Raw genomic sequence first — 25,619 nt, forward strand, 5'->3', positions numbered from 1 at the left:
TGCATATCTTCAGTACTAATGCCGGACTAATGTCAGGGCCTTTAGCCTTTGCAATATCCAGTGTCTTCAGCCATTTCTTGATTTTACCTGGAGTGAATCGAATTGACTGAAGACTGGCATCTGTGATACTGGGAATCTTTGGAGGATGCCAATTTGATCATTCAATTGCCCAGGTGTGTCATGTACACAAGAAATAGGGCAAATTGAACCCAGCCAATTACCGCCTATCAGTCTACTCTCCATCATCAGCAAAGTGATGGAAGGAGTCATCAACAGTGCGATCAAGTGGCACTTACTCAGCATTTATCTGCTCACAGACACAGTTTGGTTTCCGCCAGGGTCACTCAGCTCCTGACTTCATTACAGCCTTGGTTCAAATATGGACAAAAGAGCTGAATGCCAGCTCTTTTGAGAGTGAGTTGAGAGTGACAGCCAGGCAGCATTCGACCGAGTATGGTATCAAGAGCCTTAGCTAAACTGGAGTCAATGTGAATCCCGGTGGGGGGGGGAAGACACTCTCCGCTGACTGGAGTCATACCTGGCACAAAGGAAGATGGTTGTGATGATTGGAGGTCAATTATCTCAACTCCAGGACATTAATGCTGGAGTTCCTCAGGGTAGTCCTAGGCCCAACCATCTTCAGCTGCTTCATCAATGACCTCCCTTCCATCATAAGGTCAGAAGTGGGGATGTTTGCAGATGTCTGCACAATGTTCAGCACCATTCGCAACTCTACAAGGCACAAGTCAGGAGTGTAATCGAATACTCTCCCTTTACCGGGATGAGTGCAGCTCCCACAACACTCAAGAAGCTTGACCATGCAGGATGAAGCAGCCCTCTTGATAGCTCCCCCGTCCACAAACATTCAATCCCTCCATCACCGACGAACAGTGGCAGCCACGTGTATCATCTACAAGATGCACTGCAGTAACTCACCAAGGTTCTTTAGACAGCACTTTGGAAACCCACTACCACTACCACCTAGAAGGGCAAGAACAGCAGATACCTGGGAATCCTACCACCTGGAGGTTCCCCTCCAAGACACTCACCACCCTGTCTTGAAAATATATCGCCATTCCTTCACTGTCGCTGGGGCAACATCCCTGGAATTCCCTCCCTAACAGCACAGTGGGTTTACCTAAAGGACTGCAGCGGTTCAAGAAGGCAACTAACACGGAGCACTTTCTGAAGGGCAACTAGGGGTGGGCAATAAATGCTGTCCTAACCAGTGATGCCCACATCCTGCAAATTAATTTTTTTTAAATCCACTTGGCACTTCTGGCTAAAGATTGTTACGAATACTTTAGCCTTCTCTTTTGCACTGGTGTGCTGGGCTCCTCCATCAGTGAGGATGGGGATATTTGCAGAGCCTTTGTGAGTTGTTTACTTGTGGGTTGCGGAATGGCGTAGCTCTGCCTGCCACCTGCTGCTGATGCTGTTTGTCACAACAACAAGTAGTGCTGTGTTGTTGTTTCACCAAGTTGACACCTTTTTTTAGGTACACTTAGTGCTGCTCCTGTCATGCCTGCTTCATTGGGTCAGGGTTGATCATCTGACTTAGTGATAATGGTAGAGTGGGGAAATGCTGGGCCATGAAGTTGCAGATTGTGGGCAGCACAGTAGCATAATGGTTAGCACCATTGCTTCACTGCATCAGGGTCCCAGGTTTGATTCCCGGCTTGGGCCACTGCGCAGAGTCTGAACATTCTCTCCATGTCTGCGTAGGTTTTCTCCGGGTGCTTCGCTTTCCACCCACAAGCCCCGAAAGATGTGCTGTTAGGTAATTTGAACATTCTGAATTCTACCTCAGTGTACCCGAACAGGTGCCGGAGTGTGGCGACGAGGTTACTTTCACAGTAACTTCATTGCAGTGTTAATGTAAGCCTACTTGCGACACTAATAAAGATTATTATTGTGTACAATTCTGCTGCTGCTGATAGCCCACAACACCTCATGATTGTCCAGTCTTGAGTTGCAAGATCTTTTCAAAATCTATCCAATTTAGCACGGTGTTAGTACCACATAACATGATGGAGGGTATCCCTAATGTGGAGACGGGGCTTTGTCTCCACGAACGCTGTGTGATAGTCAACCCTACTAATGCAGACATGGACAGATGCATCTAAGGGCAGGCAGATTGGTGAAGATGAGGTCTATATTTTTTCCTCTTGTTGATTCTCTCGCCTCCTTGTAGGGGACATTACCTGCTAAGTATGATTTTGTGAGGACAGTCATCTCAGGCTGTTGCTGTGAGACAGCTCTTCCAATTTTGGCACTAGTCCCTAGATGTTAGTAAAGAGTACTTTTGCAAGGTCGACTTGACTGAATTTGCCGTTGTTGTCTCCCGTGCCTACGTTGATGCTGGGTAGTTCACCCAGTTTCATTTCTTTAGACTTTTTAGAAGTTGGATACAACAGAGTACATGTTAGGCCATTTCAGAGTCAGCTACATTGCTGTGGTCTGGAGTCACGTATAGACCAGACCAGGCTAGGATGGCAGATTTCCTTCCCTGAAGGACATTAGTAAACCAAGTTTCATGGTCATCTTTAAACTTTTATTCTTCTTTCCAGATTTTTATTGAGTTCAGATTTCACCATCTGCTCCTACCTCATCTCATTTACTGTAGAACCTTCAGTCATGGCTTTGTTTTCTCCAAACTTGAGTATGCAAAATCTTTCCTCGCTAGATTCCTCTCTCTGCACAACCATAATCTTCAGCTCATATAAATCTATGTTTCTCTTATCCAAATTTGTGCCAATTCCCACTAGCCCATCTATACTTACTGATCTATATTAACTTCCAGTCCTACAACAATTCAAATTTTAAAATTCTCACCCTTCGCTCCTGCCTATTTCTGTAACCTTCTCCAGTTTATAACCTCCCAAACTTTCCACTCCTCTTCTGCTGGGCTACAGCCCCCTCTCTTTGCTCATTGATGTTCAGTCTGCTTTCAATTCCATAGACCCCATGCTGTCAAATGCTCTTCCTAAATTTTTCTGCCTGTCGACTTTCCGCCTCATCTTTGAGATCCTGCTTAAAATCCATCTCTTTGGCTTAGTTTGCAGCCTTTCCTCACAAACATTTCTCCTTTGGCTTGCCTCCATTTTTCCTGTATCTCTGAGAAGCACCTTGAAACAAGTTCTCAAGTATTGTATAAAATTCTTCACCAGTTTTCATATTATTTCATCAAAAGTCATTCGGTGGTGGAACGATTCTTCACTGACTAATATTTAGAAAACGCTGGATTGTAATAAGCTGTATCTACAATAACCTATTGAAAAATCTTCAAACCCTTTTTCATTTTAGGTGTGCCACATCGATTGTCAAGCAGAAGGTGGCATTCCCTCCTATTCATTTACATTGATGGTAATCTTCTTTCTTCAACAAAGACAAGAACCTCTTTTACCAGCATACTTGGGCTCATGGGTGAGGATTATTATAGTTTTTTAATGAAAAGCTCTCATTCTTCTGTTTTCCTTTGATGCATATCTAACTCTCTTTAGCTGATTATAAAAAGCATTAGAGGGGGCAGCATGGTGGGTGGTTGGCACTGTTGCCTCAGGGCACCGAGGACCCGGGTTCAATCCCGACCCTGAGTCACTGTCCATGTGGAGTTTGCACATTCTCTCAGTGTCTGCATGGGTCTTACCCCCACAATCCAAAATAATGTGCAGGGTAGGTGGATTGGCCACCCGAAATTGCCCTGTAATTGGGGGGGAGAAAATAATTTGATACTCTAAATATACTGGCACTGGAGGGTGTGTGAGGAGATTCGCAAGGTTGATTCCAAGTTGAGAGAATTAGCTTATGAGGAGCTTCATTGTAATTTAGAAGAGTGAGGGGGGGATCTTACAGAAACATATAAAATTATGAAGGGAATAGATAGGATAGAAGCAGGAAGGTTGTTTACACTAGCGGGTGAAACTAGAACTAGGGGGCATAGTCTCAAAATAAGGGGAAGCAGACTTAGAACTGAGTTGAGGAGGAACTTCTTCACCGAAGTGTCGTGAATATGTGGAATTCCCTGCCCGGTGTGAAGCAGTTGAGGCTACCTCATTAAATGTTTTTACGGCAAAGGTATTTAGATTTTTGAACAGTAAAGGAATAAAAGGTTATGGTGAGCGGGTGGGTAAGTGGAGCTGAGTCCACAAAAAGATCAGCCATGATCTTATTGAATGGAGGAGCAGGCTCGAGGGGCCAGATGGCCTACTCCTCCTCCTATTTTTTATGTTCCAATGAATGAAATAGAGGGGGGAGGAGGAGCAAAGAGTAAATTTGTTAATTGTATGTGGAACACAGACATACAGTCTGATTCAAAGATTAACGTCTCCAGATGTCCCCGATGCTAAAACATTCTCAAAGAGCGGAGAGTTACACAAAGGACACCACCATCCCGGTAATTGTTGCAGCATTACAAGTTTAATTTGACCGGGAAAGCCCCAGGAGAAACCATTGGCGCCTTTATGCCAAGGATCAAGAAGATTGCAGACCAAAGCTTCTTGGGCCTATATTGAATGAGATGCTAAGAGATTGTTTAGTATTTGGTGTTAACAATCAAGCCATACAAAAGAAGCTTTGGCAGAATTTAGATTTTAAAAAGGCGCTAGAGATTGCTTTTACCATGGAGAGTGCGGAGAAGAGCACCCGGGAACTACAAAGCATTCTGAGCAGTGCAGTCCAACATTTAGGGCAGGAAACCGTAGGCAGCAGTCACCCCAGGAGTGAAGCCGCTGGTCCAAGGAAGGAAATTAATATGGGAACTAGAAGAGCCGGAAGATTAAACCCACAGCATGGAATAGACCCAGAGTGTGCAGTGTTAAAGATGTGGGGGCTACACCCGCAAAACGTATGCAGTTTTAGGGAAGCTGACTGCTTTACGTGCGGAAAAAAAGGACATTTTAGTGCAAGCATAAGCAAAGCCTGCCTAATACTAGTAAATTGTCTAGTACAGCACCAGTATACCGTATGTAAGATGGTCCTGAGGCGTAGCTGAAACTTCTGTCCGTGAATAATGTAAAAACGGTCAAAGTGGCCCCGATCATAGTGGAATTATTAGTAACTGTTGACAAGGGGGATCCAGTCGTTGTGGTATATTTGGACTTTCAGAAATAAAGAGTAGGGATTAATGGGTCCTTTTCAAATTGGCAGGAAGTAACTAGTGGTTACCGCAGGATTGGTGCTGCTATTCACAATATATATTAATGATTTGGATGAGTGAACAAAATGTAACATCTCAAAGTTTGCAGGTAATTTCCAAGTTAGGTGGGAGGGTGAAATGTGACGAGAATACAGGGATCCTACAGCATGAACTGGACAGGTTGGGAGAATGGGCAAATCAATGGCAAATGCAGTATAATTTGTATAAGCGTGAGGTTATTCACTTTGGAAGCAAAAACAGGAAGGCAGATTACTACCTGAATGGTTGTAAATTGGGAGAGTGGAGTGTGGAGCAGGACCTGGGTGTCCTTGTACACCGGTCACTGAAGGTAAGCATGCAGGTGCAGCAGGCGGTAAAGAAGGCTAATGGTATGTTGGCCTTCATTGCGAGAGGTTTCGAATATAGAAGCAGGGATGTGTTGCTGCAATTATACAGGGCCTTGGTGAGGCCACACCTGGAGTATTGTGTGTAGTTTTAGTCTCTTTCTCTGAGGAAGGATGTTCTTGCTCTCGAGAGAGTGCAGCAAAGGTTTACCAGACTGATTCCAGGAATGGCGGGACTATCATATGAGGAGAGATTGACTAGGTTGGGATTGCTCTCGCTGGAGTTCAGAAGAATGAGGGGGAATCTCATTGAGACTTATAAAATTCTAACAGGACTAGACAGGTATAATTACCAATGATGGATGTGTCCAGAACCGGGGTCATAGTCTGAGGATTCAGGGCAAACCATTTTGGACAGAGATAAGGAGACATTTCTTCACACCAAGAGTGGTGAGTCTGTGGAATTCATTACCATAAGAAGTAGTTGATGCTAAAACATTGAATATATTTGTGAGGCTGCTAGATATAGCACTTGGGGAGAATGGGATCAAAGGCTATGGGGAGAAAGCAGGATGAGACTATTGAGTTGGATGATCAGCCATGAACTTGATGAATGGCGGAGCAGGCTCGAAGGGCCAAAAGGCCTCCTCCTGCTCCTATCTTCTATATATTTAACTGGAAGGGTGTTACGGATGGAAGTGGACACTGGAGCCTCAGCCACCCTAGTGGGGGAGCAGACCTACTGGTACCTTCAATAAGGGGTCCATCTCCTGAGATTGACGAACACTGATGACATATACCTGGGCCATGAAGGATACAGTAGATACAGAGATGACTCCAGTGAGCTATCAACAGCAATCCACTCAGCTGCCTTTAGTCGTGGTAGCTGGTCAGGGATTCAGTTTAATGGGGCATGACTGGATCCAGGAGATCAAATTAAATTGGCTCGAAATTTTTAGCATCAAAGCGGGAGGCGTACACAAGATCATCAGCATGTACCAAGATGTTTCCAGGAGGAACTGGGAAAAATAAAATGAGTACAGGCGAGGATCTGTGTGAACCTGGAAGCCATTCAGAGCCAGACTTGTGCCCTATGTGTTATTTGAGTAGGCCAAAACGATGTTGAAAAGACTGGAAGACCTAGGCGTCATTCAACCGGTCTGATTTGCAGAATGGGCAGCACCCATTGTGCCAGGAGTGAAACCAAATAAAACCATTCTGTGGGAATTACAAGCTGACAGTGAACAAGGCCGAGAAGCTGGACAAGTCCCCATCCCCAAAATCGAAGATCTTTACACAAAACTGGCTGAAGATCAAACGTTAACTAAGTTAAACATGAGTCATGCCTCCCAGCACCTGGAGCTGGACAATGCCTCGAGGGAATATGTGATCATAAATAACCATCAGGGGTTGTACCAGTACACAAACTTGACCTTGGACTTTCATCAGCATATTCTATATTCTGAAGAACCATGGAGAGATTATAGCAAGACTTGCTGGGTGGTGCCATGTACTTGGATGATGTATTGGTAACAAGATCTATAGAAGAACACATTGCATTTGGAAGCGGTATTCCAGGAATACTGGTGATTCCAGGAAGCAGGAGTGCGCCTCAAGAGAGAGAAGTGCACCTTTCAGGCGACTGAGGTGGGTTACCTGGGTTATCGGGTGGATGCACGAGCGTTGCACTCCATGGAGGACATGGTGAGAGTAATTAAGGAGACACTGGCCTTTAGGAATTCCTCAGAACTCAAATCCTTTCTGGGGATGGTTAGCTATTATGGGCAGTTCCTCCCAAACCTGTCAATGGTGTTAGCTGCACTACACATATTATTCAAGAAACACCAGAGGTGATTCTGTGAGGCACTACAAAAAGAGGCATTTAAACAGATCAAGCAGCTGTTGCAGTTGCCGTGTTTACTGGTACACTTCAACCCCACCACAGGTGATGCATCCCCATATGGCGTAGGGGCAGTTTTATGCCGCAGAATGGATGATGGGTCGGAGAGATATCCGTCAAGAATCCTTGCAGATGCAGAGAAGAACTATTCCCAATTCGCGAGAAAGGGTCCAGCTGTCATCTGTGGCATTAAAAAGTTCCATCAATATCTATTTGGGAGACATTTCAGTTTACAAGCCACTGTTGGGTTTTTTCAAGGAAGATAAGGCGTTTCCACCAATAGCTTTGACCTGGATAGAGCATTTGGCTTTGTTCTTATCAGCTTATGAGTACACCATTGAGTATCGTCCAGGGATGCAGGTAGCCAATGCAGATACCCTGAATTGTATTCCTTTGCCAGTGACGGGTACACTCCCCACACTACCAGAACAATTGACATGAATTTACTAAACATGTTGCCAGTGTCAGCTGGCAGATCAAGTACTGGACAAGCAGAGACCCATTGTTGTCGAAGGTGTAACAGATGATATTGCATAGATGGCAGAAGGAGAGAGGTTCAGAGGAAATTAAGCCTCACCAGATCCGGAAAGATGAGCTCAGCTGTGAGGATAGTATTGTCCTTTGGGGATCGAGAGTGGTCGTCCCCAGGCCAGGAAGAGAATTATTACTGGAAGAGTTACATAGTGCCCATCCGTGTGTGTCTAAAATGAAGATGCTCCACGGCAAAACTACATGTTGTGGCCTGGCATTGATGCTGCAACGGAAAGAGTGGTAAAGCACTGACGATCAGTGCCAATTTAAGCTCTGTTGCCTGCCGCAGCTCTGTTGCCTGCCCCAGCCCAGTTGCCTGCCGCAGCCCCGTTATATCCACGGGAATGTCCAGGTCGACCATAAGTTAGAGTCCATGTCCACTATGTGGGACTGTTTATGCGCACAATGTTTTTGTTATTAGTGGATGCCCATTCAAAGTGGATGGAGGCATTTGAAATGAGATCCACAACTTATTATGCCACAGTTGAGAAGCTGCAGCAGTGTTTTGCGATCCACGGAACACCAGAGGCCCTCATTTCAGACAACAGAATGGCTTTTACTGGTGCCAAGTTTCAGAAGTTTATGACTTTGAACAGAATAAAACATATCAGAAAGGCACTGTACTATCCTTCATCCAATGGACTAGCTGTGAGAGCAGTGCAGATTTTCAAGGCTGGCTTGAAGAAGCAACCACCCGCATCTTTAAGCACCAAGTTGACTCGGTTCCTGCTATCATATAGGATCACCTCACATGTGGCTGCTGGTGTCTCTCCAGCTGAGCTGCTGATGGGCTTTCGGTTGAGGACCAGGTTAAGCCTGGTGTTCCCAAACTTAGCAGGGAGGGTGGAAACAAGGCAGAAGAACCGCTATTCATTTAAAAATGCAAGAGCATTCGAGATAGAGGACCCAATGTTGTGAAGAGTTTCAGTAACAAACCAAATTGAATTCCAGGAATAGTTGTGGCCAAAACAGGGCTGGTTTTCTATGAAATTAAAGTACAGGACAAGATTTTAAAGAAGCATGTGGACCACTTGTGTGGACGATAGCCATCCCAAGAGCCAGTGTTACAACCTGATTTGTTTGTGCAGGAAGCATGTGGGTTGCCTGAAGAGTGAACTGTCGGTCCAGCCAGTAACAGGCCAGACCAGGAACAGTAGAAACAGAGGAAAGTGAAACGTCAGTACAAGGAACGGATCCTTGTGAGATATGGCCAACAGAGTAACTACCTCAATAGGAGAATCTCAGAACTACCTCGCCCTACGAGAAAGAAGTCTTCACCAGACAGACTGAGTTATTGGTGAACTAGTGTAAAAATTTTAATTGCGTTACTGTTTTGGCAATTGTGTAATTTAATTATTCCAATGTGTAAAAAGGTACTTAAAGGAGGAGGGATGTTGTAGCTAGCCTCTTTCCCTTGAAGGGACTTTCTGAGGGACGAGTCATGTGACCTGCTAGTCCAACCCGGGATGGAGTTGTGAATTCACTGGGTCGTGTTGGAACTTATCTCAGCAGTTGGACCTTGGAGCTGAGTGTGCAAAGATATTTTAAAAGTTATTTATAAATGTCATAAATTGTTGCGTTTTATAAGTTAACTGGTGTAGCCAATTCCTGAAATTACCCAAAATGCATCTTATAAAATGTGTACCGAAAACTGTTCCCCCAGTTTTAATGGTGAGCTGGTGGAGAAAGTTTATTTGTCACATTTTTGGAATCCTAGATTGAAGGTTTTGACTTGAAAAGAATCGATGAGTATCACCTGAAAGGAATGCAGAATGATGAATATGTATTATGGGAGCACAGACCAGCAAATTCTGGGGAAACAAAAAACACAAGTAATGGAGAGGGCAAAAGCTCAAATAAAGCAGATCACAGAAAATCTGCAAATAAAACAACAGAAATCACTGAACCGAATAACCAAAGTAGTTCATTGAAGGAAAAGCAAGGCAAAGTAAGTACAACATATTCTCTTCTTTTTAAAGGCACACTGTTATACTTTGTGTACAGTTTTGTGATCTTACTTCGGTTTTCACTATTTGTTGAGCAATGCTTCCATTAAAATTTGGTGTACAATTATTTCTATCTTTCTTTATTCTAGTATTTAAAAAAAATATTTTATTCACATTTCACTTTATATAATACAAAATAACAAAGACTAAACACAATTACATACATGAAAAGTCCAACAACATAAATACCCTCTCACAAAACCGAACACCCTTTCCCTTCTCCCCCTCCCCCCTTAACAACTAACAGTTACTAATTCCTTGAAACAAACAATAAAGGCTGCCATCTCCAATAGAACCTCTTGATTGCTCCCCTCACGTTGTTCTTGACTTCCTTGAGGTATAGGAACTCCCATCAGGTCTGCCAGCCACAACAAGGCACTGGATGGAGATGATGACCTCCACCCAGCAGTACTCGCCTCCGGGCAATCAGTGAGGCGAAGGTCAGGAAACCGGCCCACCCACTCATCTGCAGATCCGGTGAGTCTAACACCCCAAGTATGGCCACTAAGGGACAGGGCTCCAACTCAATCTTCAGAATCACCAAATTGATACTAAAGAAGGAGACCAAAAAAACCCATGAGCTTGGGGGAAGTCCAGAACGCGGTAAGCCTAACATCTTGAACAGCACTCGCACCTGTCCTCCACCCCTGCAAAGAAACAGCTCATTCTAGACTTGGTCAGGTGCACCCTAAAAACTTACTTATATTGGATCAAACCAAACCTCGCACATGAGGACGTGGAGTTCACCCTGTGAAGGGCCTCACTCCACACCTCGTCATCTAATATGAGCCCCAACTCCTCCCACCTAGCCTTAACCCCCTCTAGTGACACCAAATCTGACAAATTCCATCCATAAATACCAGCAGTGCTCCCTTCCTCCGACCCTGCGAGCGAAGGAACCCTCTCTATTAGAGGGGTTGGCGACACCACAGGAAATGTGGAGAAATCTGCCTCGCAAAGTTGCGAACTTAGAAGATTTCTGAATAAATCTGAATCCAAGAGCCCAAACTATTCTGTCAATTCCACTGGACTGGCAAGCCGCCCCTCCAGGAACAAATCGGCCACTATCTCCATCCCCTTCCCTTCCCACCCCGGAACGTGGCATCTAATCTCGCAGGCTTGAACAGATGGTAAGCACAGATGGGAGCCAACTTTGACACTGACACCAATTTAAAATGTTGTTGAAATTATCTCCATATCTTCAAAATGGAAACAACCGCAGGATTTAACAAATGCTTTGTCGGTGAGAACGGGAGTAAGGCCCCCAGACCAGACCCCCTACATGACCTTGATTCTGTTTGCGCCCACGTAGCTCCCCCGATCATTACACCAATCCAACACCACCTCTGCATTAGCTGCCCAATAATAAAATATCAGGTTTGGCAACATGAGGCCCCGCGACTGTCTATCCCTTTGAAGGACTGCCCCACGAATCTTCGAGGTTTTGTCCGCCCATATTAAGGATGATATCAACTTATCAACCCTCCCTAAACAAGATACAGAAGGAAAACTGGCAGACACTGGAACAGAAACAAAGGTCGTGGCAAAATGTTCATCTTGATCAACTGAACCCTGCCTGCCAAGGACAGGGATAGATTATTCCACCTTTGCAGGTTGGTCTTGACTCTACCTACCAGACTGGTATAATTCAGTTTACAAAGTCAGGCCTAATCCCGAGCCATTTGGACCCCCAGCTATGTAAAGCTGGAAATAGCCATGGAAAATGGTAACAATCTTAGATTGGCTCCCCACCCCGGAGGTTTCACCCGAAAAACACACTCTTTTCCAAGTTTAGCATATATCCTGAAAAGGAACTAAAGCACGTCAAAAGTTTCAGTATACCACCCATGGTGGGGACCAGGCCTGTCACATAAAGTAAAAGGCCATCATCGCCTAAGGGATGCCTTATGCTCCATCCCTCTCTGATTATCCGTCTCCACTTACCCAAAGCCCTCAAAGCAATGGCCAGAGGCTCTATCGTCAATGCAAACAAGAGGGAGAGACAAAAGGCTCCCCTGTCTCGTACCCCTATTGAGTTGAAAGTACCCCGAGCTTGTGGTATTGGTGCGGACACTAGCCGAGGGAGCTCTGTAGAAGCGTATCGAAGACACAAACTTGGGCCCCAACCCGAACCTCTCCAAAACTGCAAAAGATACTCCCATTCTACCCTATCAAATGCCTTTTCAGCATCTAACGTGACGATTACCTCTGGATCTGGCCCCTCAGAAGTAGAAAGCACCACATTTAACAATCACCATACATTAGACAACAATTTCTGGCCTTTGACAAGTCCTGTGTGATCATCCCCAATCACCTGAGGAAGACATGGTTCCAACCTCAGCGCTAGCACCTTGGCCAATTTCTTGGCATCTACGTGAAGTAATGAAATAGGGCGTATGGCCCGCATTCCATGGGATCCATGTCATTTTTCAATAAAAGTGAAACTGTTGCCTGCATCAGCATCACAGGCAAGGAGCCTCGTGTTACAGAGTCTTCAAACATCCTGACCAATAACGGTAGCAGGTGTCCAGCTAAAATCTTGTATAACTCCATTGGGACCCGTCTGACCCAAGGCCTTACCTGTTTGTATCCACCCTATCGCTGCCAAGACCTCCTTTGGGCTCAACGGCTCCTCCAGCTCCTCACGCTCTTCCTCCTGCACCTCAGGAAACTCTTAACCCCCCCCCCAACAACTCCAGCATATCTGATCTCGCCCCTCCCCCAACAGCTCCGACTGATAAAGGTTCTTATAAAAAGTTTCAAATGCTCTATTAACTCTGTTAGGAGCAGGGCAGCACGGCGGTGCAGTGGTTAGCCCAGCTGCCTCACGGTGCCGAGGTCCCAGGTTCGATCCCGGCTCTGGGTCACTGTCCGTGTGGAGTTTGCATATTCTCCCCATGTTTGTGGGTTTCGCTCCCACAAATGTGCAGGGTAGGTGGATTGGCCATGCTAAATTGCCCTTTAATTGGAAAAAAATGAATTGGGTCCTCTAAATTAATTTTTTTTAAACTGTCAGGAGCGGACACCAGCCTGCCACCTGAGTCTCTGACCTAGATAATCTCCCAGGAGGCTGCCTGCTGCCTCAACTGGCAAGCCGAAAGGCGACTGGCCTTCTCCCCATATTCATATGTAACCCTCCCTCGAGCGCCACAGCTGCCGCATTGCTTTATCTGTAGAAAACAGGCCAAATTGTATCTGCAGCTTTTTCCTGATTACCAGGAGGTCTGGGGTTGGGTCATTCGAGTACCTGTGGTCTACTTCCAAAATGTCATCCACCAACTTTTGGCATTCCTCCCTAGCCTCCCTATCCATATACACTTTGTGCGATATGATCTCCCCTCTAATCACTGCTTTCAGCGCCGCCCATAGAGCAGAGGGTGAACAAAGAGCACAAAGAACAAAGAAAAGTACAGCACAGGAACAGGCCCTTCGGCCCTCCGTGAGTCCGATCCGTTCCCATTAAACCCCACGTACTCGTCTATAGCCCTTGATGTCCATCCACAGAACTCCGTGTTTGCTAATAACCCCACATCCAGCCTTCATGCTGTGTGCTGAGCTGAACCTATTTCTAATACCAAATCCACTAAATGTGGAGCATGGTCTGAGATGACTATTGCCGAGTGCTCAGCTTTCCTCACCCCAGGAAGAAGAGACCTTCCCAAAACAAAAAAATAATCTATCCTTGAATGTTCTTTATGCATTGGCGGGGGTGAAACAAAAACTCCTTCTCCTAGGGTGCATAAACCACCATGGATCTGACCCTCCCCCCTTGTTTCCACCAATCCCTGGGCCCTGCTCTTAAAGCCTGAGTGGAACACCTGGCTCATCCAGCCCTTACAGAGCCTAGTCTGATCCCTCACCTGCAGGTGGGTCTCGTGCAAAAGCCCAAGTGATTAGTCGGGTCGGGGGTCTCTCACCCACCCTCCCTCTCAAGTCAGCCATTTCTACCGTGAGAAATTATCTCATCCTTACTCCCAAGTTCCTAGAGCTAAGGCCAACCCAAGATGGCCACCAACCCCACCCATAAAGTGAGACAAAGATAACCCCCTGGCCCCTGTCAGCACCCTTTTCTCTCCCCATGCCCCCTCCCAAGTCAAGAACCTGCAAACTACCTCCCAACAAACAACACTCCCTGCTTGTGATGCCCCTCCCCCCCCCGATCAAACAAACACGCTAGACACATCGAAACCTGTCCCAATAGGTCCAACTGGCCACAGCCCCCCCCGGACTCCTGTTCACTAGCTACGATCTAACTGCTAGTGAGGTAGCCCCCCCACCAGGGCCCACAGCCAAAGAACAAAGACGAAAGGGAAGTTCCCCCACCTGCCCCCTGCTGCAAACGAATAACCGAAACCAAAGTCTTTACAATTCTCAACACCCCACCTTGGGCCATATATTGTCCATAATGTTGCCTTAACCATTACCCCCGACTACATTGCCCCACTTGTCCCTCCCCCAACAACATATAAACTCCAAGACAGAACAATAAACCCAAAATAAACAAAATTGGATACATAATGCTGAAATATCCCCAAACAATCCCATCCCATCAACACCTATTAAAGTCCCATTCAAACCTTTTGAATTAAGTCTCAAGTCCTCATTCCTTGACAAAAGCCTCCGCCTCCTCCGATGTCTCAAAGAAGTGATCTTTTGAGTTATGCATAACTCTCAGCCTCGCCGCGTACACTACTCCAAAATGCAATGTGCTTTTATATAGTGCTGACTAAGCCCTATTAAAAGTCGCATGCCTATTTACTAGCTCTGCCCCAACATCTTGAGAAATTCGGATGCTGCTTCCTTCCCACTTCACATCCAGCTTCTCTTTGGCCCATTTAGCTGTGAAAAAAACTGCCATCGCCCGTGGTAGCTCATGCGCCAAGTGATCAGTGGGCCCTATCTAACTCGGGAGGGGACATCTGTTCATTTTGCAAACTTTGCAAACATCTGGGGAAAGAATTTGGTTGGCCTCGGGCCCACCACCCTCTCCGGCAACCCCACAATCCTGAGGTTCTGTCTCCTCAACCTATTCTCCAGATCCTTGGCCTACGCCCTCAGAGCCTTTTATATATAAAAGTTTTAATTCACAATTTTCTTATTGTGCAGTTTCTTCTGTGATTTGGTCTCCGTAAACCCTAATTTGGAGGTAACGTTCTAGCACCTAAGAACTTTGCAGTGAAATTAGTTTAACTTGTTATGTTGGCACAAGCCTGATTTTTTTTTCCCAGTACTGACAATTCAGATTAATTTTTTACTGACACAAAGATCTGAAGAGACGTTTTATAGATAATTTATTATGCTTTCTCATTGTTTTTCTTAGGCTGCATTGAAGTGCAGTTCAACACATCAGGTTTCTCTTGGACATCTCTGGCTAGAATTACTGAAATTTTACACTCTGGAGTTTGCGTTGGAAGAATACGTCATTTGTATACGGGTAAAAGATCTTGTAGCAAGAGAGCATAAAAATTGGCCGAAAAGGAGAATAGCCATTGAGGGTGAGGTGAACATATACCTAAAACAACATTTGACATGTATAACAAATAAAATGTTCATCAACCAATTAAAGTTTAATTTTCTAGCCACGCTGAAGATTTGGGGGGAAATTTTGGCGGCATTTCAAATTGCAGATTGGGTCAAGGGTGATGCCAGTAAGAGGGAATCACAGGTCAAGCCAGTGAGGATGGATGCGAGATTCCAGGGATAGAAGGAGAAAAAGATGAAGGATCTGTTTTTGGAGGGGCGATTCGCAAGTTTGGAGGAATTGGGAGTGAAGTATGGGCCCCAGTGTGAGGAGGACTTCAGGTATATGCATGTACAGAATTTTGCAAGAAAGCTTTTCCCAAGCTTCTCAGCGGTACTGTTCTCCTCGATGTTATGATGTGGAGATGCCGGCGTTGGACTGGGGTGAGCACAGTAAGAAGTCTTACAACACCAGGTTAAAGTCCAACAGGTTTGTTTCAAACACGAGCTTTCGGAGCACGGCTCCTTCTTCAGGTGAATCACCATAGATTCACCTGAAGAAGGAGCCGTGCTCCGAAAGCTCGTGTTTGAAACAAACCTGTTGGACTTTAACCTGGTGTTGTAAGACTTCTTACTGTGCTCCTCGATGTTGGAAGAGGTGCTGTCAGTGGGGGAGTTGGAGAGTGAGGTTGTTCAGCGATCTACAGCAGGATTATGATGGAGGATAAGGCCAAGTGGGAGGAAGAGTTGGGATGGATGAAGGATTATGGTGCAAAGTGCGAAATGCCTTGGCCTCGTGTGCGAGGCTGGAGTTGATTCAATTCAAAGTGATGTATAGGGTGCACTTAATGAAAGCAAGGATGAGCCAGCTGTTTGAGGAGGTGGAGGATAGTTGTAAGCGGTGTGGAGGGGGACTTCAATGTGGCTCCAAGAGTGGCTTGGTAGTACCATCATAGACCAAGCTGGCCAGGTCCGAAAGAACATAGCTGCAAGACTGGGACCGCAGCAGGTGGCGAGGGAACGAACAAGAGGGAAAAGCATACAGGACTCATCCTCACCAATCTGCCTGCTGCAGATGCATCTATCCATGACAGTATCAGTAGAAGTGACCACCGCACAGTACTTGTGAAGACAAAGTCCCATCTTCACATTGAAGATACCCTCCATTGTGTTGTGTGGCACTACCATTGTGTTAAATGGGATAGACTTCGAACAAATCTAGCAACTCCAGACTGGGCATCCATGAGGCAGTGTGGGCTATCAGCAGCGGCAGAATTGTATTCAGTCACATCCACAACCTCATAGCCTGGCCTATCCCCCACTCCACCATTACCAGCAAGCCAGGGGATCAACCCTGGTTCAATGAAAAGTGCAGGAGAGCATGCCTGGAGCAACACCAGGCATTCTGAAAAATGAGGTGTCAACCTGATGAGGCTACAACACCGGACTACTTGTGTGCCAAACAGCATAACCAGCAAGTAATAGACACAGCTAAGCAATTCCACAACCAACGCATCAGATCTAAGTTCTGCAGTCCTGCCACACCTAGCCGTGAATGGTGGTGGACTATTAAGCAATTCACTGGAGGAGGAGGCTCTATAAATATCCCCATCCTCAATGATGGAGGAGCCCAGTATATATGTGTAAAAGACAAGGCTGAGGCATTCGCAACAATCTTCAGCCAGAAGTGCCAAGTGGATAATCCATCTCGGTCTCCTCCAGAAGTCCCCAGCATCACAGATGTCAGTCTTCAGCCAATACGATTCACTCCACATGATATCAAGAAACAGCTGAAGGTACTGGATACTGCAACGGCTATGGGTCCTGATAATATTCCGACAATAGCACTGAAGACATGTGCTCCAGAACATGCCACACCTGTAGCCAAGCTGTTCCAGTACAGCTACAACACTGGCATCTACACAGCAATGTGGCAAATTGCCCAGGTGTGTCCTGTACACAAGAAACAGGACAATCCAAACCAGCCAAATTACCGCCCTATCAGTCTACTCTCGATCATCAGCAAAGTGATGGAAGGAGTCATCAACCGTGCTATCAAGTGGCACTTACTCGGCAATAACCTGATCACGGGCGCTCAGTTTGGGTTCCGCCAGGGTCACTCAGCTCCTGACCTCATTACAGCCTTGGTTCAAATATGGACAAAAGCACTGAATGCCAGAGGTAATGTCAAGTGACTGCCCTTGACATTAAGGCAGCATTTGACCCAGTATGGCATCAAGGAGCCCTAGGTAAACTGGAGTCAATGGGAAGCAGGGGGAAAAGTCTCTGCTGGTTGGAGTTATACCTGGCATGAGGGAAGATGGCAGTGCTGGTTGGAGATCAATCATCTCAGCTCCAGGACATCGTTGCAGGAGTTCCTCAGGGTAGTGTCCTGGGCATATACATCTTCAGTTGCTTCATCAATGACCTCCATTCCATCATAAGATCAGAAGTGGGGATGTTTGCCGATGACTGCCCAATGTTCAGCACTATTTGCGACTCCTCAGATAATGAAGCAGTCCATGTCCAAATGCAGCAAGACCTGGACAATATCCAGGCTGGGGCTGACAAGTGGCAAGTTGCATTTGCGCTACACAAGTGCCAGGTAATGACCATCTCCTACAAGAGAGGATCTAACCATTGTCCCATGACATGCAATGGCACTACCATCGCTGAATCCCCCACAATCAACATCCAGGGGGTTACTATTGATTAGAAACTGAACTGGATTAGCCACATTAATACTGTGGCTACCAGGGCAGGTCAAAGGCGAATAACTCACCTCCTGACCCCCTACAGCCTGACCACCATCTACAAGGCAAAATCAGTAGTGTAATGGAATACTCACCATTTGCCTGGATGAGTGCAGCTCCAACAACACTCCAGAAGCTTGACACCATCCAGGACAAAGTAGCCCGCTTGATTGCTCCTCTTCCCACAAACATTCAAACCCTCCACCACCAATGAACAGTGGCAGCTTTGCGTACCATCTACAAGATGCACTGCAGTAACACACCAAGGTTCCTTAGACAGTACCTTCCAAACCCACCACCACTACCATCTGAAGGACAAGAGCAGCAGATACCTGGGAACCACACCACCTGGAGGTTCCCTCCAAGTCACACACAACCCTGACTTCGAAATATTTTTTCTTTTCTTGAAGTAAATTTCGAGTACCCAATTATTTTTTTCCCTATTAAGGGGCAATTTAGCGTGGTCAATACACCTACCCTGCACATCTTTGGGTTGTAGGGGCAATGACCCACGCAAACACAGGGAGAATGTGCAAACTCCACACAGACAGTGACCCAGAGCCGGGATCGAACCTGGGACCTTGGCATCATGAGGCAGCAGTGCTAACCACTGCACCACCGTGTTGCCCCTGACTTGGAAATATATGGCCGTTCCTTCGCTGCCGCTGGAACAAAATCCTGGAACTCCCTCCCTAACAGCACAGTGGGTGCACCTACACCTGAAGGACTGCTAGCGGTTCAAGAAGGCAACTCATCATCACCTTCTGAAGGACTACTAGGGATGGGCAATAAATGCTGGCCTAACCGGCGACACCCACATCCCGTAAATTAATTTCTTTTAAAAATCATGTCCATATGTTCTGGCCCTGCCCGAAGTTGGAGAAATATTGGGGTCGCTTTTCAGCGCGGTATCCGAGGTTCTGCATGTGGAATTGGAGCCGGGTCCCCTGGATACAAAATTCGGGGTGTCAGACCTGTCAGAGCTGCAGACAGGAGCATGGGCGGACATTTTAGCCTTCACCTCGTTGATTGCTCGCAGGCGAGTTCTGTTGAGGTGGAGGTCAGCTTCTCCCCTCAGTGCCTTGGCGTGGCTGGGGATCTAATGATGTTCCTGTATTTGGAGAAGGTGAAATTTGCTCATTAAATGGGTGGATGAGGGGTTTCACCAGAGATGGGGCCTATTTGTTTTACATTTTGGAGACCTGCTTGCTGTCAAGGGATTGGGGGACGGGGGTGCGTATTGTTAAAATGTTGAAAATTTTAATTAAAATATTTTTCAAACAAAAATGTTAATTTTCTGATGAAGCGAATGTGTGACAAATTACAGCGTCGAAAATTATAAAATTGTACAATTTTTGGGGGGTGGAGGAAATGAGCTGAGGTTTGGAAGGGTACTAATTAAGTTCAAGATTTCAGCATTAGCGAATGGACCGTTTTATTTTGTTTCCAGTCTTTGTATACAAATGTCAGTTTGGTTCGGGGGTAGCACTCTCATCTCTTGTGTCAGAAGGTTGCGGGTTTAAGCCTCTCTCCGGGCAAGTAATTTATTATCAAACTCCGTCAGAAGGTGACTGCAACATTTTACGTGTTAGTGATGGATTGAACTTAATAATTAAAATAACATCAGTGAAAAATATTTTGAAAATGTATTACTCTCTTATCGTTTCTCTTTGGAAAAGTTTGTTAGTACAATTTTCTCATGTGACTGACGTGATAACTGAATTGATAGAGATCGATGGAATTTGGGTACTGAGTGAAATAAAGGATATGAGGTTAATGTAGGAACGTGGAGTTGAGGTAAAAGATGAACTGTGGAATTATTGAATATCGGAGCAGGCCCAAAGGACCAAACGGCCTACTCCTGTTATTTCTTATGTGTCATCCATACTCCATTTTTCTGCCAGTTCTCTCAAGACGAAAATTCATCATTACGGAAACCCGCTTATTTAAAACATCAGTGTGCCTAAATCTAGTTTGCTGCACCAAAGGGGCATTTATATTTCACTGAACTGCCTTTAGGCATGGCATCAGGAATATGTTTGACTGTTGCACTAGTATTCAGTAGTGATGTGTGTTGGGCAGCACGGTGGCACAGTGGGTTAACCCTGCTGCCTCACGGCGCCGAGGTCCCAGGTTCGATCCCGGCTCTGGGTCACTGTCCATGTGGAGTTTGCACATTCTCTCCGTGTTTGCCATGTTTCGCCGCCACAACCCAAAGATGTGCAGGTTAGGTGGATTGGCCATGCTAAATTGCCCCTTAATTGGAAAAAATGAATTGGGTACTCTAAATTTATTTTTAAAAAAGTAGTGATGTGTGTCTAACCTAACTCATTTCATAGACAAAGAGAAGGTTTGGAGGTGAAATTCATCTTCAGTGATACCATAATGGGCAATAGAGAACCGACAGCCTGTATTATACACCTCCCAGTATTCATTTTTTAATATAAATTTAGAGTACCCAATTCATTTTTTCTAATTAAGGGGCAATTTAGCGTGGCCAATCTTTGGGTCGTGGGGGCGAAACATGGCAAACATGGGGAGAATGTGCAAACTCCACACAGACAGTGACCCAGAGCCGGGATCGAACCTGGGACCCCAATGTCATGAGGCAGCTGTGCTAACCACTGTGCCACCGTGGTGCCCTTATCTTCCAGTATCGTCCAAACTGACTTCCACTGGAAAGAACTTTGGACAGAATGTAATGTGGGTTGCTAATAGGCTATTGTCTGTTTTATACTATCCCCTGGTAACATTTCACCGATTGTTTGTTTAATCTGGAATTAAAGCCTGCCCTTAAAATAAGAAGATTGTAGTTACTCTAAGTAATGACAGTGCTCAGCAGAGGAAAACATTGAATGTTTTTTTTTATATTTTTATTAACATGCGTACATGTAAATCTCAAGACCAAACATCAATATGAACAGAAAACACAGGCCTCCACCATCCCCCGATTCCAGCACCCCAACCCATCGGCCTTCTTTATCGTTTCCCCCTTATCTCTGAATTGTCTGATCTTTGTCTTACACTAACCCCTCCCCTGCTGTTTGGGAGAGGTCCCATCCTATCCCTCCATGTCGTGCTGCCTTTGAAATGTAATTAGATATCAATAGTCAATTCTTTGCACTTCACACATCTCCAAAATAAAACATTAGACAAGCATTGAATCATTTAAACACACATTTCAAACGTTAAAATATCCAGGGGTCAGCAATATTAGTTTCAAGAAATGCATTTTTTAAATTTAATCACAATCAGCAGTATCTTAAAAATCTCAATATTATAAATCAAATGCCAGTTATTATGACAACCAAGACAGAGACAGGAGATGAGCACATTTATATTTGCCAAAATGAAAATAAAAACTTTAATGCTATTTCTGCTGTTGGATTTCTTTGGAGAGTTGTTTGATATCTAGACAGGTTGCAAAACATGTTCCATCGATCAAGGTCAGGAGCCACATGAGTCCTTAATGAGCTTGCATCTTCAGAGCAGCAGATTGCCAACACATGCCCTAGATCATCTCCAGCCTAGGACATTTTGACAGCCTTGCAATAATGACTTTGGATTTCTGCGAGCTCTGGTATAAATGCCATTGAAAGTATTTTTCATGTATGCTTGATAAGGTAGAATGTTGGGTAATATAATTGCTGTGTTAATTTTTTTTTAAATAGACCCCTTTGCACTAAAGAGAAATATTGCTCGGAGTTTGAACAGCCAGATGGTGTTTGAATATATTCTGGAACGATTTAGGACTGCTTATAAATATTTTGCATCTCCTCAAATGAAAGATGGGATCAAGTTAAAACCTGATGCTAGAAAAAAAGGGAAAGTCAACAATAAAAAGCCTGCAAAATCCGAAGAACGTTCAGGGAACTGTTGTCAGCCACAGAAGGGAACTGCAGTAAGGAATGATATTAAAGAGCCTTCCACCGATGAATCCAGTGACTGTGGAACACAAGTATATACTAACGCAAGTGTTGAACCTACTGCAACTGTTATAAAGGATTTTGAGCATTTGGAATTGAACACTGTTTCACCTTCCAACAGTGGAATTGCAGTGAATTTTAAAAAATGTGATTTGGGGAAGCCAGGGATTGACAACTGTACAAGAGATTCGAGCGAAAGATTACCCAGCTGCGATTCAGTTGAACAATCCACGAGAACATTGGAGGTGGCTGATTCTTCAGAGAGTTGTTCAAAGCAGGCAGGCCTGAAAGAGTTAGGACATGGATCCATGGAAAATGTAATGCCACCAGCCAGTTTGCAGTTGCATAGACATAAAGATAGTTGCAAACTAGGAGTACATTGCTCAGAAGGAACAAATTGCACTGCCAGTTGTGTTTCAACTACCTCACAAATTTGCACAACAGAAACTGAAGCTCCTAGCTGCACTGTTATTGATGACACTGGAAATGCATCAGAAACAGGAGAACTACATTATGTCTTTGAGAAAAGCATCCTAACAAATGGAAAGGCAAGTTATCCTTTACGCTTGCATGTACTGATTGATGTATTAGAGTGCAAACCTTTAAAAAAGAAGTTCTTAGAATCATCCTTGTATCTAGAAGCAAAATATGTCACTTTTCTAAGTTGAAGGAATGTTCTATTTAAGATCCTAGGTTTATTTATGAGTACTAGCTTGGATTTTGCGGTGGTAATGACATTAAAACTGTCAGCAGTTGTTGTTGTGACTCCAGTGAAATTGGCAGCAACGTCTTAGCAGAATAACACAAAATCCAGAAATTATGTTGATGATTCCAACGGGTGTGGTCCAATTGAATCTTCCAATTGATGAGAATTTCCACTGTTATACAGTTAGGCTTGTGGTTAAAAGAGCAGCACGGTGGCGCTGCTGCCTCACCGTGTCCAGGACCCGGGTTTGATCCTGGCCCCAAGTCACTCTCCGTGTGAAGTTTATACATTCTCCCCGTGTCTGCGTGGGTCTCACAACTGAAAAGATGTGCAGAGTAGGTGGATTGGCCCTTAATTGGAATAAATTTTAATTTATTTTTAAAAAGGCTTGTGGTTTAAAAAAATCCTTGAAAAATTTGCACTTTGTTTAGTGGGGTATTACTGGATTTTTACCAGCATACTAACCGTATGATTATTGTTAACCACCCTCACCCACCCTGGAAATCTATATTTGTGGAATGTTAAATGTTTTCATAATGCTGAGAAAAATCCACATTTTTAATTAAAAATTGTTAATCTTTAATTAAATTTCTATCTTAATCCAATCATCATCATTTATTTCACTATCTGAAATTTTAAATTAAGAATTAAGGGATTCAGTGCTTTAAACTTCTGGTTCGTTGTCTTGTGTGAATACTTCCAAGTGATTGGCTGTTTACTGACATCTCTGCTGCTGCACACCTGGCGATCCCCACATCTTACCACCAGATTTAAGCTGCCATTGGGAAAGGGAAAATTTACACCACAGAAATCACTTAGATCTTTATGGGCAGCTTTTTTCGGGGTCAGTGGTGAGTTCCATTGCTTTGCCACTTTCTGCAAAACTGGACCAATATCATTATTGAGAACATATGTCCCTATATTTTTTTTAAAGTTCAGAATATATAAGTTCCCAATTGAAGTTGTAGCTGCAAACCCCTCAGTTCGAATGTCCATTTACACAACAATTTCAAGGTTTGGTGTGATATTTCTGAACAGACTATTCCCCGCCTGAAGAGAAAGCACAGGAAATCTTAAAAGGATTGTCAGCACCTAAAGCATCTAAAGTTTGGTGTTTTGTTTTGTTTTTGGTGTTACTGGATTAATGTCGTCATTAGTTGAGTTAGAACTTGGGGGATGACTGCAGAGAGGCACAGAGGAGGGAAGGCTATTGGAAAAAAGCAAGTCGCAGTAAGGAGAAAAGTTCAAACCCCCAAGGAAATTTAAGTGTAATGGACAACTAGGCAATTTTAGGGGCAACATTTAGCTAGTTTTAGTGAATTTTTCAATTTCATATTTTGTTAGGTTTAAAATTGCCACTTGGGTATCTAGTCAGTTGGTTGAGGAAACAACATGGCCACTGAAGAAATCAGAAAATATTAATTTTGCCGCAGTTGCTGGATGTCTGTCATAACTAGAACAAAGAACAAAGAAAAGTACAGCACAGGAACAGGCCCTTCGGCCTTCCAAGCCTGTGCCAACCATGCTGCCCGTCTAAACTAAAATCTTCTACACTTCCTAGGCCCGTATCTCTCTATTCCCATCCTATTCATGTATTTATCAAGATGCCCCTTAAATGTCACTATCGTCCCTGCTTCCACCACCTCCTCCGGCAGCGAGTTCCAGGCACCCACTACCCTCTGTAAAAAAAATTGCCTCGTACATCTCCTCTAAACCTTGCCCCTCGCACCTTAAACCTATGCCCCCGAGTAACTGTGGGAAGAATGAATTGGCTGATAATTTATAATAATTAGTTCCTTCAAATTAACTATATTTGTGAATATCAACATGGTTAACGTCATATTAGTTATTTCACACAGTCATTTAAGATCTGGGCACTTTGAACTCCTTGTAAGGCAGATAGAAGTACATTATCTCATGCATTAGTGATATAAACTAAAGGCCTTATGTAGAAATATCACAATCTAAAATTAATACAAAGATTTTATGCCACAAACGTTCATAATAAATTGAGCACATTGGGCTAAAACAAATTATCTGCAAATTCCATGCAATAAATGTAATTTACAGAGTTTTCACAAAGGACCAACAATTGATTTCTAATATAGGTGCACTGTGACAGCATTCAACGATAGTTATACAAACTGCTAGGGAAGGGGTTGGTCTGGTAACCCTGGGTTGGAGGAGATGTGCTCTATGATTTGGCAGCAAGCAGGCTGGAGATAACTTTCCCATTTTTGTCTCCATTCTTTTGGGAAATATCTGGGTGCAGCAGCAAAGCTGGTATCAGCAATTCAATATTTAGAAGTATCATCACTTGGTGAAAGATCATATTGATGCTTCATCTTTCTTTGATGTAGAAGTATTATAGCATTCTTAAGAGGATAATAATGATTCTTGGAGTATTTTAAGTTAGTAAATGGTTCCTGTCATCTTCAGACGCCAACAATTGTGTGCAGCATCTGCAAACGAGATGGACATTCAAAGAATGATTGCCCAGAGGATTTCAAGAAGATTGATTTGAAACCTTTGCCACCAATGATAAATAAATTTAGGCAAATTCTTGATCTAGTCTGCACAAGATGTTATGGTAAGTTCGCTGTCATCACAATTGGTTGAATGATGTTATGGACTTATAGAAAATGGTTTCTCATAAGTAAAGAAATACTGAGTCAGTACTGATGTACTACTTGATTTGTTTCACTAGTGCGAGAAACATGTGATCAATTTGTCACCATAATATTTGTAAAGTATTTTAATTTCATGTGGCCAAAACAAACCCAATAATGTACCATTATCAGTGCAGCATTTTCCATAGACAAGCAGCCAAATTGTACAATATTTTTGAATTGCAAA

General features: G+C 44.3%; 1 protein-coding gene across 4 annotated transcripts in view; it reads left to right on the forward strand.

Annotated features, from left to right (window-relative positions):
- The window catches only part of LOC119964572 (terminal uridylyltransferase 4-like), a 151,750-nt gene that overhangs the window by 85,531 nt on the left and 40,600 nt on the right, over positions 1 to 25,619 (forward strand). For all 4 annotated transcript variants that reach the window (XM_038794242.1, XM_038794239.1, XM_038794241.1 and 1 more), the window contains exons 11-15: positions 3,307 to 3,426; positions 9,630 to 9,860; positions 15,239 to 15,413; positions 21,803 to 22,605; positions 25,203 to 25,353. In XM_038794242.1, coding sequence (XP_038650170.1) covers positions 3,307 to 3,426; positions 9,630 to 9,860; positions 15,239 to 15,413; positions 21,803 to 22,605; positions 25,203 to 25,353 — 1,480 coding nt within the window. The remainder of the gene's footprint in view (positions 1 to 3,306; positions 3,427 to 9,629; positions 9,861 to 15,238; positions 15,414 to 21,802; positions 22,606 to 25,202; positions 25,354 to 25,619) is intronic.

This window comes from Scyliorhinus canicula, chromosome 4, assembly GCF_902713615.1.
Source record: "Scyliorhinus canicula chromosome 4, sScyCan1.1, whole genome shotgun sequence".
In the NCBI taxonomy this organism is placed as follows: Eukaryota; Metazoa; Chordata; class Chondrichthyes; order Carcharhiniformes; family Scyliorhinidae; genus Scyliorhinus; species Scyliorhinus canicula.